Source organism: Akebia trifoliata, chromosome 11 (genome assembly GCF_017979445.1).
Source record: "Akebia trifoliata isolate Shusen 1 chromosome 11, ASM1797944v1, whole genome shotgun sequence".
Classification (NCBI taxonomy): Eukaryota; Viridiplantae; Streptophyta; class Magnoliopsida; order Ranunculales; family Lardizabalaceae; genus Akebia; species Akebia trifoliata.
Genome location: NC_141385.1, coordinates 36258166 through 36271167, shown reverse-complemented (window position 1 = coordinate 36271167; position 13002 = coordinate 36258166). Strand labels below are relative to the sequence as shown.

Sequence of the window (13002 nt, the reverse complement as noted above, 5' to 3'; positions counted from 1 at the left end):
GCACTGATTTAGTAGAAAAGGGTAAGGGTTGAAAAACCCTTTATAAAAAAATGTCTTCAAAAAATCTATACACTAATGCATCCACCACAACACATTTTCAAAACTAAGGCATTGAGCACCTTTCTTATCAAAGTGGGCCCTTGACCGAAAAGTCTATATTTTTTAATTGTATTCAAAGATATGGATCATGATAGGGCTTATTTCTCAATAAGGAAGCTCTCTTTAATTTAAATCAAAATTAAAGTCTCTCGCACTCGAAGGTATTAATCTATCTTTCTCGACTTTTATTTTATTTTTCAATACGACCGAATCCGATGTTACCACCAACGGTGGAGAAAGTAGAGTGTCTAACACCTTCCCTAATATGGATCCTCTTACCTAGACCTTAAGCAGACCAATAGCCCTTATCCGTACGAGAGTCACTATGAATGAAAAATGATTTTTTGAAAACTACTTTTTAGGTGGCTATTCACACCATTTTTTAAAAAAGAATAGTGACGATTGCAAACCCAAGTAAAAAGAGATTTTTGGACTCGAAAATTTCATGGTTACAAGTATAATTATGAACGATGCCAATTTACTAAGTTGATTATGTTTTTTGAGTGTTTGATATTTTGGGATCCCTTCACTTACTAATTACTAACCAATAATCTCATTTATAAGATTTGAGGACTCACAAGAAGAGACTCATGTATAAACATCCAATCTAGATAATTAAAACATGAAATCTAGTGGTCCATATAAGACACTTATCACATAGATTTATCATGTATATCTAAGATAAACCTTTGCCAATAGATTTGATGTTTAAATGATCTAGATTGCGTACTTATATAATGAGCCCAGGAAAAGTAGAGAGAGCTGCTATTGGCACCCCAAAGTTTACTTATTATGCCTCAATTTCTTAAATTATTTATCACACCCCCATTGAAGATTAAAACACACCATTTAAACATTCCAAAGATCTGGCTTAAATTGTCATTAACGTTACAAAACATTATAACAGTAGTTGTTCACAACTATGATTAGGTTCATGAAAAATCTTAAACCCAAAGAGAGAGAGAGCGAAAAAGTTCCTATAGGCACTCCAACTTTTTCTTATTTTTAACCATTTACTTATTTACTTTATTTTCAATTGGGCTGTAATAAGTAAAAGTTTGGGGTGCCGATAGCAGCTCTCAAAGAAAATCATGTATAAATATTTATTTATTTATTCTCGACCATTGGATAATAATTGTATGACTCAGCTTATATAAGCATTCTCACACAAACTTAGGGTTATTTATTCAATTTTTATATAAGGAATTTTTTTTATTATTTCCAATGTGAATCATCCATCAATTGACTCATTTGAGAATTGAGATGACTCAACCGATTCAATTGCATTTTTTTATTTTTGATACACAATAATAAACTTTTCTATACTTTACATCTCTATATAATATAATATTTAAAATAAAATAAAATAAAATAAAAATTTATGATTGAATATCTACTAATCCACCCTATAAAAAAAAGTATATTAAGTATAAATATTTATAAATAAAATAATTTAAATTGATTTAAATGATTTGACTCTATCGAGTCAAGAGAACTCGAAGTCAAAGGAGTCAATCCAATCTCGGCGTTAATTGTTTGGGTTCTAATCGAATCGAATCCAACCCTTTCTCAGATAGGGCTTTTTATATCCAAATCTGATTTGATAACAATTGGATCGGATCAAATTCAACTTGACATATAAAAAATAAATCAATTTAAACAAAATACATAATAAAATCTACATACTTTCTTACTTTTTTTTTTTTAGATTGGTATCTTATCATATTGGGATGTGATCATATGGTTTGATCCAATAGATTATCTAATTGGGTCTGTATCATAATCCAAATGGTTCGGATCCGGGTATATAATCCGATCCAACTAAAATACCAAATCAGTTGAGTGGTAATGGTGTGACATTGTGAACTGAGGGCCGCCTATTTATAAACCGCAACCCTCGCATTTCGCATTTCATCGACTCTCTCTCTCTCTCTCTCTATCACTATCAGATCTTCGAAAACTCGAGAAAGCTTAGAAGAAACCAACAATGGCGGACGAGAGAAGTACAGAAATGTGAAGGAAGGCTTCTTGTTGTTTTAATTTCAAAGCTTAAATGAGGTGTAATAAACATATATCCGATCTCAGCAGTAGCGTAGGTGTCTGCGCTTCGTGTCTTCGTGAACGCCTCTTCTCTCTAATCTCTGCTCAAGCTCGTCAACAAACCCTAATTGAAGAAGAAATTCGTCAGAAATCTGATCAACATCTCCTCTTTCCTCGCTCTGTCTCACCTTACATCTTTCGTCTATCTGATTCCTCCTCTCTCCATAACGATCGAAGGTTCTACAGTACTCCTCAAGTGGGTCCCACCTTCACCACCACTCGAATCAAGAAGAAACACAGAAGATTTGCTCGTCTTTCTTCTCTCTTTCGCTCATCCAAAACTGACGAATCGGATCTGGATCCGGATCTTGAATCTAGGGTTTCTAAGATCTCATGGTTCTCCTCCCTACTCTCCGGTAGAGGGAAGAAGCAATCCGAGCTATTTTCCGATGACGTCAGTATCCGGAGACCACGGCCGCCAAGAAATGAAATATTCCGGCGATCACAGCCGTCGAGAGATCGAGGAATGTCGCCAACTGTTCAATATGAAGACAAAGAGGAGTCACCGGAGAGTGAATACTCGTCGGAATCTGACCAAGCTCGACGGAAAACGACCACAGCGCCACCTGATCGCCGGAGAGCACCATCGCAAAACGGTCGAAATTTGTCGGGATTTGCGTTTTGTTTGAGTCCGTTATTGAGGGCGAGTCCTAGTAGACAGTGGAATCAGAAAGAACCTCCGCCGTCGGTAATGGTGTTTTCCGGTGAGAATGGACGGCGTTCGAGCAAGGGACACGTGTCGACATCGAGTTCGCTATTTCCCAACAGATCAAGGAAACTTACAGATATTGGAAGGTATACACAATAGCTAAAAACTCTGGATGACGACGAAAGTATATTTTTGTGACGGTTTTGCCCTTGTGCTTTTGCGGGATGTACCACATTGAATTCTCTCTAGCTGTTTGTATAGTAGATAAGCTGGTTACGAGTTGTATTGAAGGGGATTGGTTTGGTTGGGTTGGATTGGTGGAAAGAAAAATAATTTTATAATTTTATAATTTTATATTTAATTTAATTACACTTTTTTATTTAAGAAAGTTTGTTTTAAAATTACTATACTGTCCTTTTTGTCAACCATAATCAAAGCTGTTATCTCCATAATCATCTCATTGGAGTACGAGAAAACGGGAAAGAAACAAGAAAAGAAATAACACACCCAGTCAAAATAAAATATAAAAAAATTATAACACCAAATATTATCATCAAATCCTACATTAAACAATGAATCAAAGCATAAGTAACCGCGAGACTATAGAAATTAACCATAGGCCTTCAAAAAATTGGATTTTTTATTTTTATTAAAACAAGTGTTTAAAACGTAGAAGTTGTGTTTAAAACATTAAAACATGAATTTTTGAAAAATGTCAAGATTTTTTATTATTTTAATTGTTGGAGGTATGGAACGTGTTTTAAACGAGAATTTTTGTTATTGTTATTATGATTGTCTCAAAAGATTGAAGGATTTGAGAAAATGTTTAATATAAGGGGTATTTCGGTCATTTTCTCTTAGCATGCAGTTAGGGAAGGTGATAACCGGTGAGGGAGCAAATACCAAAATATGGAGGCCTATATGTCGGAGGAAAATTGTTTTTTAAGAAATTCAAATTTCTTTGGAAAATTAATTTTATTTGAAAAATTGAATTCTAGCCATAATTTTAAATTTTGTGAAACGAAGTCGACGTCGTCTACTCAATTAGATTTTGTGATGACTCGAAACAACTTATTGGTCAAGTCAACTCAATTAAATCATATCCCTAAAAATTATATTTTTCGAATAAAAATTATTCCTTCTATTTGTGGTCATATTGATGTAAGAATTAAATTCGTATGGCCAATTGACCTACACGATTTTGATAATTGACTTGCACAAGGATTCCATTATAACATGACGTCGATAATAATTGACCCTGAGGATCAATTTTATTAAGGAATATTTTCTCATCTTCATTGGTCATTAGACATTGGTGTCAAACTAATGTAGGATTTAAGAATGAGTAATCGGAGATGGTGGCTTTTTGTTTATTATTTAACACATAACCTGAAAACAATCTAGAAGCAAAAGTTGTCCAAATTAGTTTCATGCACTAAGAGCATGAAACTATAAAATATTTTCTCTATTAATAGGGTAAATTGAATTTCGAGAAAAATACATTTTGATTTTTGTAGAAAATCATTTTTCCTATAAAATATTTTCTCTATTAATAGGGTAAATTGAATTTCGAGAAAAATACATTTTGATTTTTGTAGAAAATCATTTTTCCAAAAATGAAAATCAAATTTCGATAAAAATTCAAAGTGGTACAAAAACAAAAGCAAAAGTTTTACAAACCATCATGAGAATGTTTTTTTTTTTTTTTGTTAATGATTAAAGTACCATTTTAGGTGTTTATGAAATATAAGATAATGATATAAAAAAATTCATAATTTTAATATCTATATAATGAAACATAATTGAGTTGCTACAGTATTGTGTTTTTCTAGTTGGGGATAAATATCCCCTTAATTACAATTTTGTGTTTGAACAAATATCCTTTGAACCTACACTACATTTTTTTTTGTTTTTTCCACTCTTTTTCATTTTATTATATCTCATTTTCAACCTATTTTATTATTTTGTTATTTTTCATTTTTTAACCTAAAATTTATTTTAATGATAACGGTATCAGTCCACTTTTGTGGGAAACACATCCAACTTGAATAAATATTCGATCACTTACAATTTTGTGGGATAAACCTCCCATCAAGATATAGTTTTGTGAAAGTACTTTATTTCTTTTATTCTCCATCTCCTTTAATTATAGTATATTTTCTCTTTTACCCCTCTAACCCAATTTATTATTTTTCATATTTTATCCATTTAATCTCAATTATTTTTAATAATACCTCTCTAACTCTTTTTATACACTCTTACCCTCTTAACCCAATTTTAGGGCATGCGGTGTTATATTTTGTTGTGTGTTCGGGTGAGGGGATAAACCTCCCATAAGTTATAGTTTTGTGAGGTCTACTTTATTTTTTATATTCTTTATTCCTTAAAATTTTACTGTATTTCCTATTTTATTATTTTTCATCTTTTATCATTTTTAATTTCAAAATTATTTAATAATACCCTTCCAACATTATTTTTTTCACTTTTACCCTTTTAATCCTCTCATCAAGTTATAGTTTTGTGAGATCAAATTATTTTCTTTACACTTCACCTATTATAATTTTTTTATATTTTCTTTTTAACCCTTTAAACCCACTTTATTATTTATCATCTTTTACCCCTTTAATCTTAAATTTTTTTAATAATACCCCTTTAATGTCATTTTTTTTCACTTTTATCCCCTTAACTTGAGAGAGGATGTCAATCTCGTCAACATGGGCGAAAGGTAATTATAAAAATACCCCATAAATTAATAAGGGCAACTCACACCATAACCAATTTGTTTTATCTTATATGGGTTAAACGTTTCAAAATGAATTAATTTTTGGTGAGGATGAGTTCATTCAAAAACTTCAAACACAATCAAAACAAGTTTAAGAATCATAAATTGTTCATTATAATGTAAACCAATTTTAATAGGGTTAGAAGTTTCGAAATGGGTTGCTTTTTGGTGAGGATGATCTCCTCATCATGGAGATCATCCTCACCAAAATCAACTCACTCTGAAACTTTTAACCCATATAAGACAAAATAATTTGGCCATGATGTGAGTTGCCCTTATTAATTTTCAAGGTGCTTTTATAATTATCCCAAGTCAGAATCTAGTAATTAAACAAATACAATAATAAAATAGAGATGTTATTGTCACGCTAACTTTTGCTAACACCACCTCAATTATGCACAATTTACATAAGAATTGGTGTGGCATTAGCAAAAGTTTGTGTGATAAGAACATCTCTCTAATTAAAATACCCTCAAACACACAAAAAATTTCAAAGAATTTTTTTTTATCATGGTAAGAAATGATTCTTCTAAGGTGGAACATTAAGGAAGATACTCCCTATACGGGCCACGAAGTATTTGATCATTATTGACTGAGCAATTAGGAATGATGATTAGCTATGTGTATCTCGAGAAGATACTTTCGAATTTGAAGGGGGGAGGAAAAGTGGGCCCCTTCATTAAACCGACTGGTCACACTTTCTGAAATTTGGGCCTCCTGTCTCGCGTTTATTAAATATACTAAATTCAAGGAGACCCGTGTTAAAGTCAGGACTTAGTACAGTAAAGATGACTCATTCAGTCGTCCCTGATAATATCACAATGCAATATACTGACACGTGGCATTTCATATTTTGTTCGACAAACCACTCTTTGGAGTATGAGTTTGACGGGACGGAACACCCGAAGCAGACGGGTCTTTGGAATCATTAATTTGCTGTCCCCCCTTGGTTCCAACGCTTGATGTTATCGTCTTGAATGTCTTTGAATACATTTGGGCCCACCATATTACTTTAGTCTGATCTTTAGTTGATTGGTGATGTATTATTTAGATCTTAGATTTTTGTTTTTTTATAGTTCCTTGAATTTTAATTATTATATTTTTATTGATTATTAATTTTTGTTTGTTATTAAAATTTTGGCAAAAATTCAAATTATTTTGTGATTATTAGTCTATGACACTAATTTTCTATAAATAGATGAACAATCATGAGTTGGTGTGCCCAAATAAGGACCGATATTTGTTGGTTCGAAAGTTATGTGCTAAGCTGATGAACCAACGGCATGACACCATTTGTATTAAATGAGCAAAAGTGATTGGTCACTGAGAGAGTTTCGCAAGAAAATTAAGTGCTTTATTTTTAGTAACCTTTCAGTACACATGACATCGTGTTATTGGTTGATTAGCTTAGCACATAACTTTCAAAATAGCAAATCGTTGTTCCCTAAGAAATATTCACGTAAAGATTGAAATGATTTCATTTGGGAGATTGAAGACCGTAGTCGCGAAGAAGTCCATGGATTAATCAGAGAATCGTGACTCCAAAGAGTATTCAACAAAGATTGAAGGGCTTGAAGAAAAAATCTAAAGAATCTTGACATGGGGATTTTAATCAATTTCTACTCGTCTCTTTCGAAACACCATTCAAAAAATGGTGTATTTTGAAAATACAGGAGTATATCAAATATTCACTAAAATTTGAGGAGGGTAATATGTAATCACACAAAAATTAGGGTCCATTTCATTAGAGAAATTTTCGACTAAGGGAAAAATCAATGTGGGTTTTCACAAAATTTTGATCTACGAAACATATGATGCCCAATGTAGGTAGTTCTGTAAATTGGTCAATCAGGGTTTCTATGGAATTTTGGATTGATTTTTCAGTTATTGATTTTATTTTATTACAAATGGCTTTCCATCTCAATCATTCATTAGACACTTATGTTAGTTAACGTCAATATTAGAGTATTGTTTAGGAATGTGTTCCTCTGTGTTTCTTATAATTGCTCGACTTTTTATTTTCTACAAAATGCAAAAAAAAAAAAAAATGAAAAGTTAATTTTTTTTTTCAAATCAAGTCATTATTTTCAGAGTTTATGAGAATAATTACGCTTGAGAAGGCTCAAGAGTGTGTCATTTGAGTTTTAGAAATAAAAAATCATAGTAGTCAAGTTCTTGAGCAATATAGTTTTACTATTATAATGAGACAAGGTGGAGTAGAAATGGTTCGACACAAAAAATTTGATTCCAGAAACACCCCCACCTTAACATTTAAACTTAATATAATCATGATCTTTTTGTTCAAAAACTAAGAACATTGTAATCTCATTTACCTAAAATCATGTTTCTTCATTTTTAAAATTATAAAAATATATTTTTTACTATGTAATATTCAAAATCATCCTTTAATTAATATTTTAAATTACAAATAAGCTCTTTATTAGACACATGCGCATTACACATGTCAAAATCTTTTTCTTTATATAAAAATATAAAAGAAAAAAGATTTTGGCATTTTTCAAAAACATATTTTTAAAAAAATATTTTTTTTTTAAATAAAAAGTATTTTTTTATAAAATTAAATAACATTTTAAGGGTATTAATATTTTTGGTCCATGTCTATAGACACTATAATTCTCTTATCACTAATGTTGGGGTGACATTAGGATTTACTATGATTCTCACATTTTGACGTAGGATGTGCACATAATCGTAAAAAAATTTACTCGTATCTCAAGGAATCACATTTACGATTATGTGTGCACCCTACGTCAGAAATGTGAGAATCGCAGTAAATCCCAATGTCACACCACCACGACTCTTCTCTTATTGTAATTAGTACTCAATTGTTTTAGAGAGGGGGGTACTTTTAGATATATTCTATTGCCACGCCAATTTTGATTGATGTCACCCCAATTTATACGAAATTCATTACCATACATCGTGGAGTGGCGTTAGCAAAAGTTAGTGTGGCAGGCGAAGCTCACTAATTTCATCATTAAAAATAAATGATTTGTGAAGGAATTGTTTGTAATATTTCAACTTTAAGGGAGATTATAGGAATTTTTGGTGTCTGTCTAAGTAAATTAGGCAATAAAATTAGTGGGCCCCTGTAGTAAAGGAGAACTTCGTTTCACATTCCCCGAATAGACCGGCGTTAGACGTACGGAAAGACGACTCTTTCAGTCTTACACGCCAATATCGCAATCGTGTCCTACTGCCACGTGTCCAAGTAAAAACTGATCTTTTAATGGACGAATCTACTTGAAATCAGCTTGATTGGTGACATATTTTGATATCGAATATTTTAATTGGTTGATTTCTAAGGAAAAACTTTGAAGCGGGAATCCGCATCAAACTTTTGATAGAACCAATTCTTTCTATTGCACGTGGTGTCCCAAGAGGGTCTCTCAAATATTAATGAAAATGTAAGGGTGTGAAATAAATACAAATAAACACGTGGAATGAGGGTTACCAGGTCATTTTTTCAATTCATTTTAAAAAATGCCATTAAAATTGGTGCTCTTGGTTTTTCTTTAACAATTTTAAAAAATTATTATCTTTTCTTAAAAATATTATTTACTAAAAACTTTAAAATATTTTTTTATCTTTTAAAATAAAATAAAATAAACATTCCCATCTAATCATTGATTGGAGATATATTATTTTGATTTGAGAATATTTTTATTAGTTTGCACAAACGAAAGTTGTGCGAAATGACTTTCAGAACGAAATGTGACTTTCGTTTGTATGAAGTGATGTTTTTTTTTCTATGAATATTTGAAATACCCTAGACGTTTCAAAGTGACTATATACACCATTGACACAATCTACTCTATTAAATTAACAAAAATGACTTAAATACCCTTCTCAACATTTGGTTTGAACCCTTAATTTTTTGTTTCATTTTTTTAATTAAAAACTCTATTTTAAAAATATATTAGATTTAATTAAAATAATCTCCATGTACGATTTATTATACGATTGGATCATTTAAAGTGGTATCTATATATTACTTACAAGTGAAAATAAAAAATCCATATAATAAAACACAATACTTGTCTTCCCCCAATCTTTATCCTCATAAAGAGCAGGTTCAATCACGCGTGCATCTCAAGGAACAATTTCAACCTCATTCTTTTTTCTCTCTTCTCTTTCCAAGAATATCCCATTAACTATATTGTATTTTCTCTTCTAGTTTCTTTCAAATAGTACCCTCCAACTTTATTCTCTTTCTTCTTCTCCTCTTATTTTTAATAATAATCCTACAATTTTATTTTATTCCCTCTTTTATTTTCTTAATCCCATAAAGGATGACCATGTTGTAGGCATGGACAAACTCTAATAGAGGTAAAATGAGGTGTACATAAAATCAGGTCGAATCAAGTTTTCGAACCAACCCACCCAATTCATATCCTTACCCACAACTCAAACAAATCAAGCAAATTTTTCCAAGAAAATAAATTCTTGTAAGACAAGTTGATGGTTGGAGGTAGGTGGGTTATTGAATGAATAAAAGAGATATATAAATAAATACACAAATCACATTCCATGATTTTGGTTGACTTAAGGAATTAGTTTTCCAATTCAAAGTTCAAACAATAACTTTAAAACTTGGAAACTCAACTTGAATGTCCTCCAAGTCGAGTCAGGTCGAACACTCACAAGTTGATCAAATGAATAAAATAAAGGAATAATGGGTGCAAAGACCTGTTTTTTGAAAATATGTAGCAAAAAGTCCCTTCTAAATAAATATGGACTCTTTAGTACCTAATTTATCAAATATTAGTCTAAAAATGATTTTTGAATCATAAATACCATAATTACCCTTTCAATGATTTTTGAAGTTTAAAGAAACTTGTTTATTTGAGAATATTTGAGCTACACCGACGACGAGGAGTATAATCATATCATCAAACTGATTTGGTCTATGTACAATAGATTTATTAAAATACATAAATAATTTTAAATAATTAAACATAATTTTAAAACTCGATTTGAATGTTCATCGAATTGATTCAACTCAAACATTAGCAAGTCAACACAAATGAATCAAATAAAATTATATTGAATTAAGTTTTTAATAAATAAAATATTTTTTTATTTTATTTTTCATAAAAATATTGATAACTAAATAAATTAGCAAGTTTTTTATTTAACTCCCTTTATTTTTAGATCAAACATTTTGTAAAGTTTTTAAAAAGGTATTTCATGTATTTTTCTTTAAAAAATCTTCAAAAAATCCTTAATAGATTAATATTTGATTAAGTGAGACTTAAATGGTCTGTATTCTTTACTAGAGAATTGTTCGGTACATATTCTCAATAAAGAATAATTCTACCTAAAATAAAATATATTAAATTTATAAGTAATTAAAAATATTTATTTCATACCTTATAATAAACAGAATCTTCATATATTTTTTTTGAAAAAATATAATACATAATTGAATAACTCGAGTTTCTACCCCAACTTGAAATAACGAGTATGTCATCTCAAATCTTTGGAATTTTCTTAATAATTGTTGAAAATCTCACATAAATTAAAGTATTATAGATACTTTAAACTTTTTCTTAAGGAGGACAATTAGTTTGGATTTTTTTACAAATTAGTTTATTATAAGTGGGGACGCATTTAATTTAATTGTTTTACTAGTCAAATTATTAAATTTCCTCCGTAACTTCGAGGGCATTTAGCACAAAAAAAGAAAAAGAAAAAAGAATAATGATTTTCTAAACCAGAAAATCTTCATTCCGTCGAGACTCAGCTGATGTGGCATGGACACGGAATCACATATTCTTTTCATCGGGATACACAACTGCACAAATTTTATGTGCAATTGTGTATCCCAAGGAAAAAATCTATTGTTCCGTATTCGTGCCACATCAGCCGAGTATTGAGCGAGTGAAGCTTATTTTGTTAGAAAATAAGGACTCAAAAAAAGGGGGGGGGGGGGGGAGAGTGAGTGAGGATTGGGGTGCAATAGATGACTTTTGATTTAGAAGTAGTTGCCTCTTAACTAATTTTCCCAATAAAAATATGTGGTGTGCATTTTAGGGTGGTGTGCATTTTAGGGAGGTTTACTTGCCTTATAATAGGTGTAAAGCAAAGAGTAGAAGTTACTTAATTCAATTATGAGGTTTGTTTGGTAAGTTAGGTATGTAATGAGCGAAACCATTTCAAAAATGGCAAATTCTGGAAACTTAGTTTATTGGCTTTACGTTATTCAATTATAAGGTTTATGTTTAGTTTAAAACTCAAAAACTCGACTCGACTTTGGACAAGTTTAGTCGTTAACTCGTCAATTGGCTTGGATGAATCAACTAAAGATATATTAAAATTAAAAATATATTTTAATATTTTAAAATAAATAGAAATTTATATATCTTTTGTTTTTCAATGAAAATATTATATATAACCAAATATATAGATTTATAAATAAGTTTTAAAACTTATATATAATTGATTAGCCAAATCTAGGCCTACCTACCACCCAATTTGAATGGCTAGAAATATAACAATATTAACATTCTAGAAGATAAAATGTCTTTTTATTTAAATGTCAACATCATTTTGGGTGAAAGCGTTATTTTACAAGTGCCCACTAATGGATTATTAGAATTTGTATAGTATAAGAGATGTTATACATCTTATGTTGTATGAAGATTATACGAACTTTTGATCATTATAACCATCATCATCTATATCTTATTCTAATTTGGGTTCAATAATATGAATCTTTTTTCTATCGTTTAATTCTATTTACATTTACATTTTCTATCTCAATATCATACGATAATATTCTAGAAGACAAAAGGATTTTTATACCCACCAAGGTTAGCTGAGATGGTAAGACACGATTGGATTTGCTCCCCAGATCGTGACTTCAAGTTTCCGGATGCTCCTCCACATAAAGTAGTTACTTACCTGTTGTAACACGTGACAGGGTGGGATGGTGCTTGCGGCCCAATAGACTAGTCTCACATAAGGTGGGGATACTCCCTAGGTTACCAAAAAATGAAAAAGAAAAAAAAAAGATTTTTATTGTAAAGTCAAAATCATTTGATTAAGCTCATTTTAAGTGAAAGAGTTGTTCCAAAAGAGGGGCAATTATTGGACTATTAAATTAATAAGAAATAGTAGAATTTGTGCAGAGTAAGATATGTTACATGTCAATCAAGATTATATAAAATTTTAATTATCTTCGTCATAATCATCATCTATGTCTTGTTCTAATTATTGGATCAACAACATGAATGTTTTCATTGTTTAATTCTACATACATTTATATTTTCTATCTCAATATCTTCATATAGTAACATTTAGAAGATAAAAAAGGCATTTTCATTATAAGGTCAAAATCATTTGATCA

The 13002-nt window shown here is 30.5% G+C and overlaps 1 protein-coding gene across 1 annotated transcript; it reads left to right on the top strand.

The window, feature by feature from the left end:
• Positions 1–2040: 2040 nt before the first annotated feature.
• On the top strand, positions 2041–3188 carry LOC147391423 (uncharacterized). Its single transcript, XM_086457323.1, has one exon. It carries the CDS (start codon positions 2153–2155, stop codon positions 3005–3007), a length of 855 nt encoding a protein of 284 aa, XP_086313449.1. The 5' UTR covers positions 2041–2152; the 3' UTR covers positions 3008–3188.
• Positions 3189–13002: the final 9814 nt, after the last annotated feature.

Bases quoted from the DNA above. Each gene is read 5' to 3' on its own strand.
- LOC147391423 (XM_086457323.1), top strand. From the start codon at position 2,153: ATGAGGTGTAATAAACATATATCCGATCTCAGCAGTAGCGTAGGTGTC.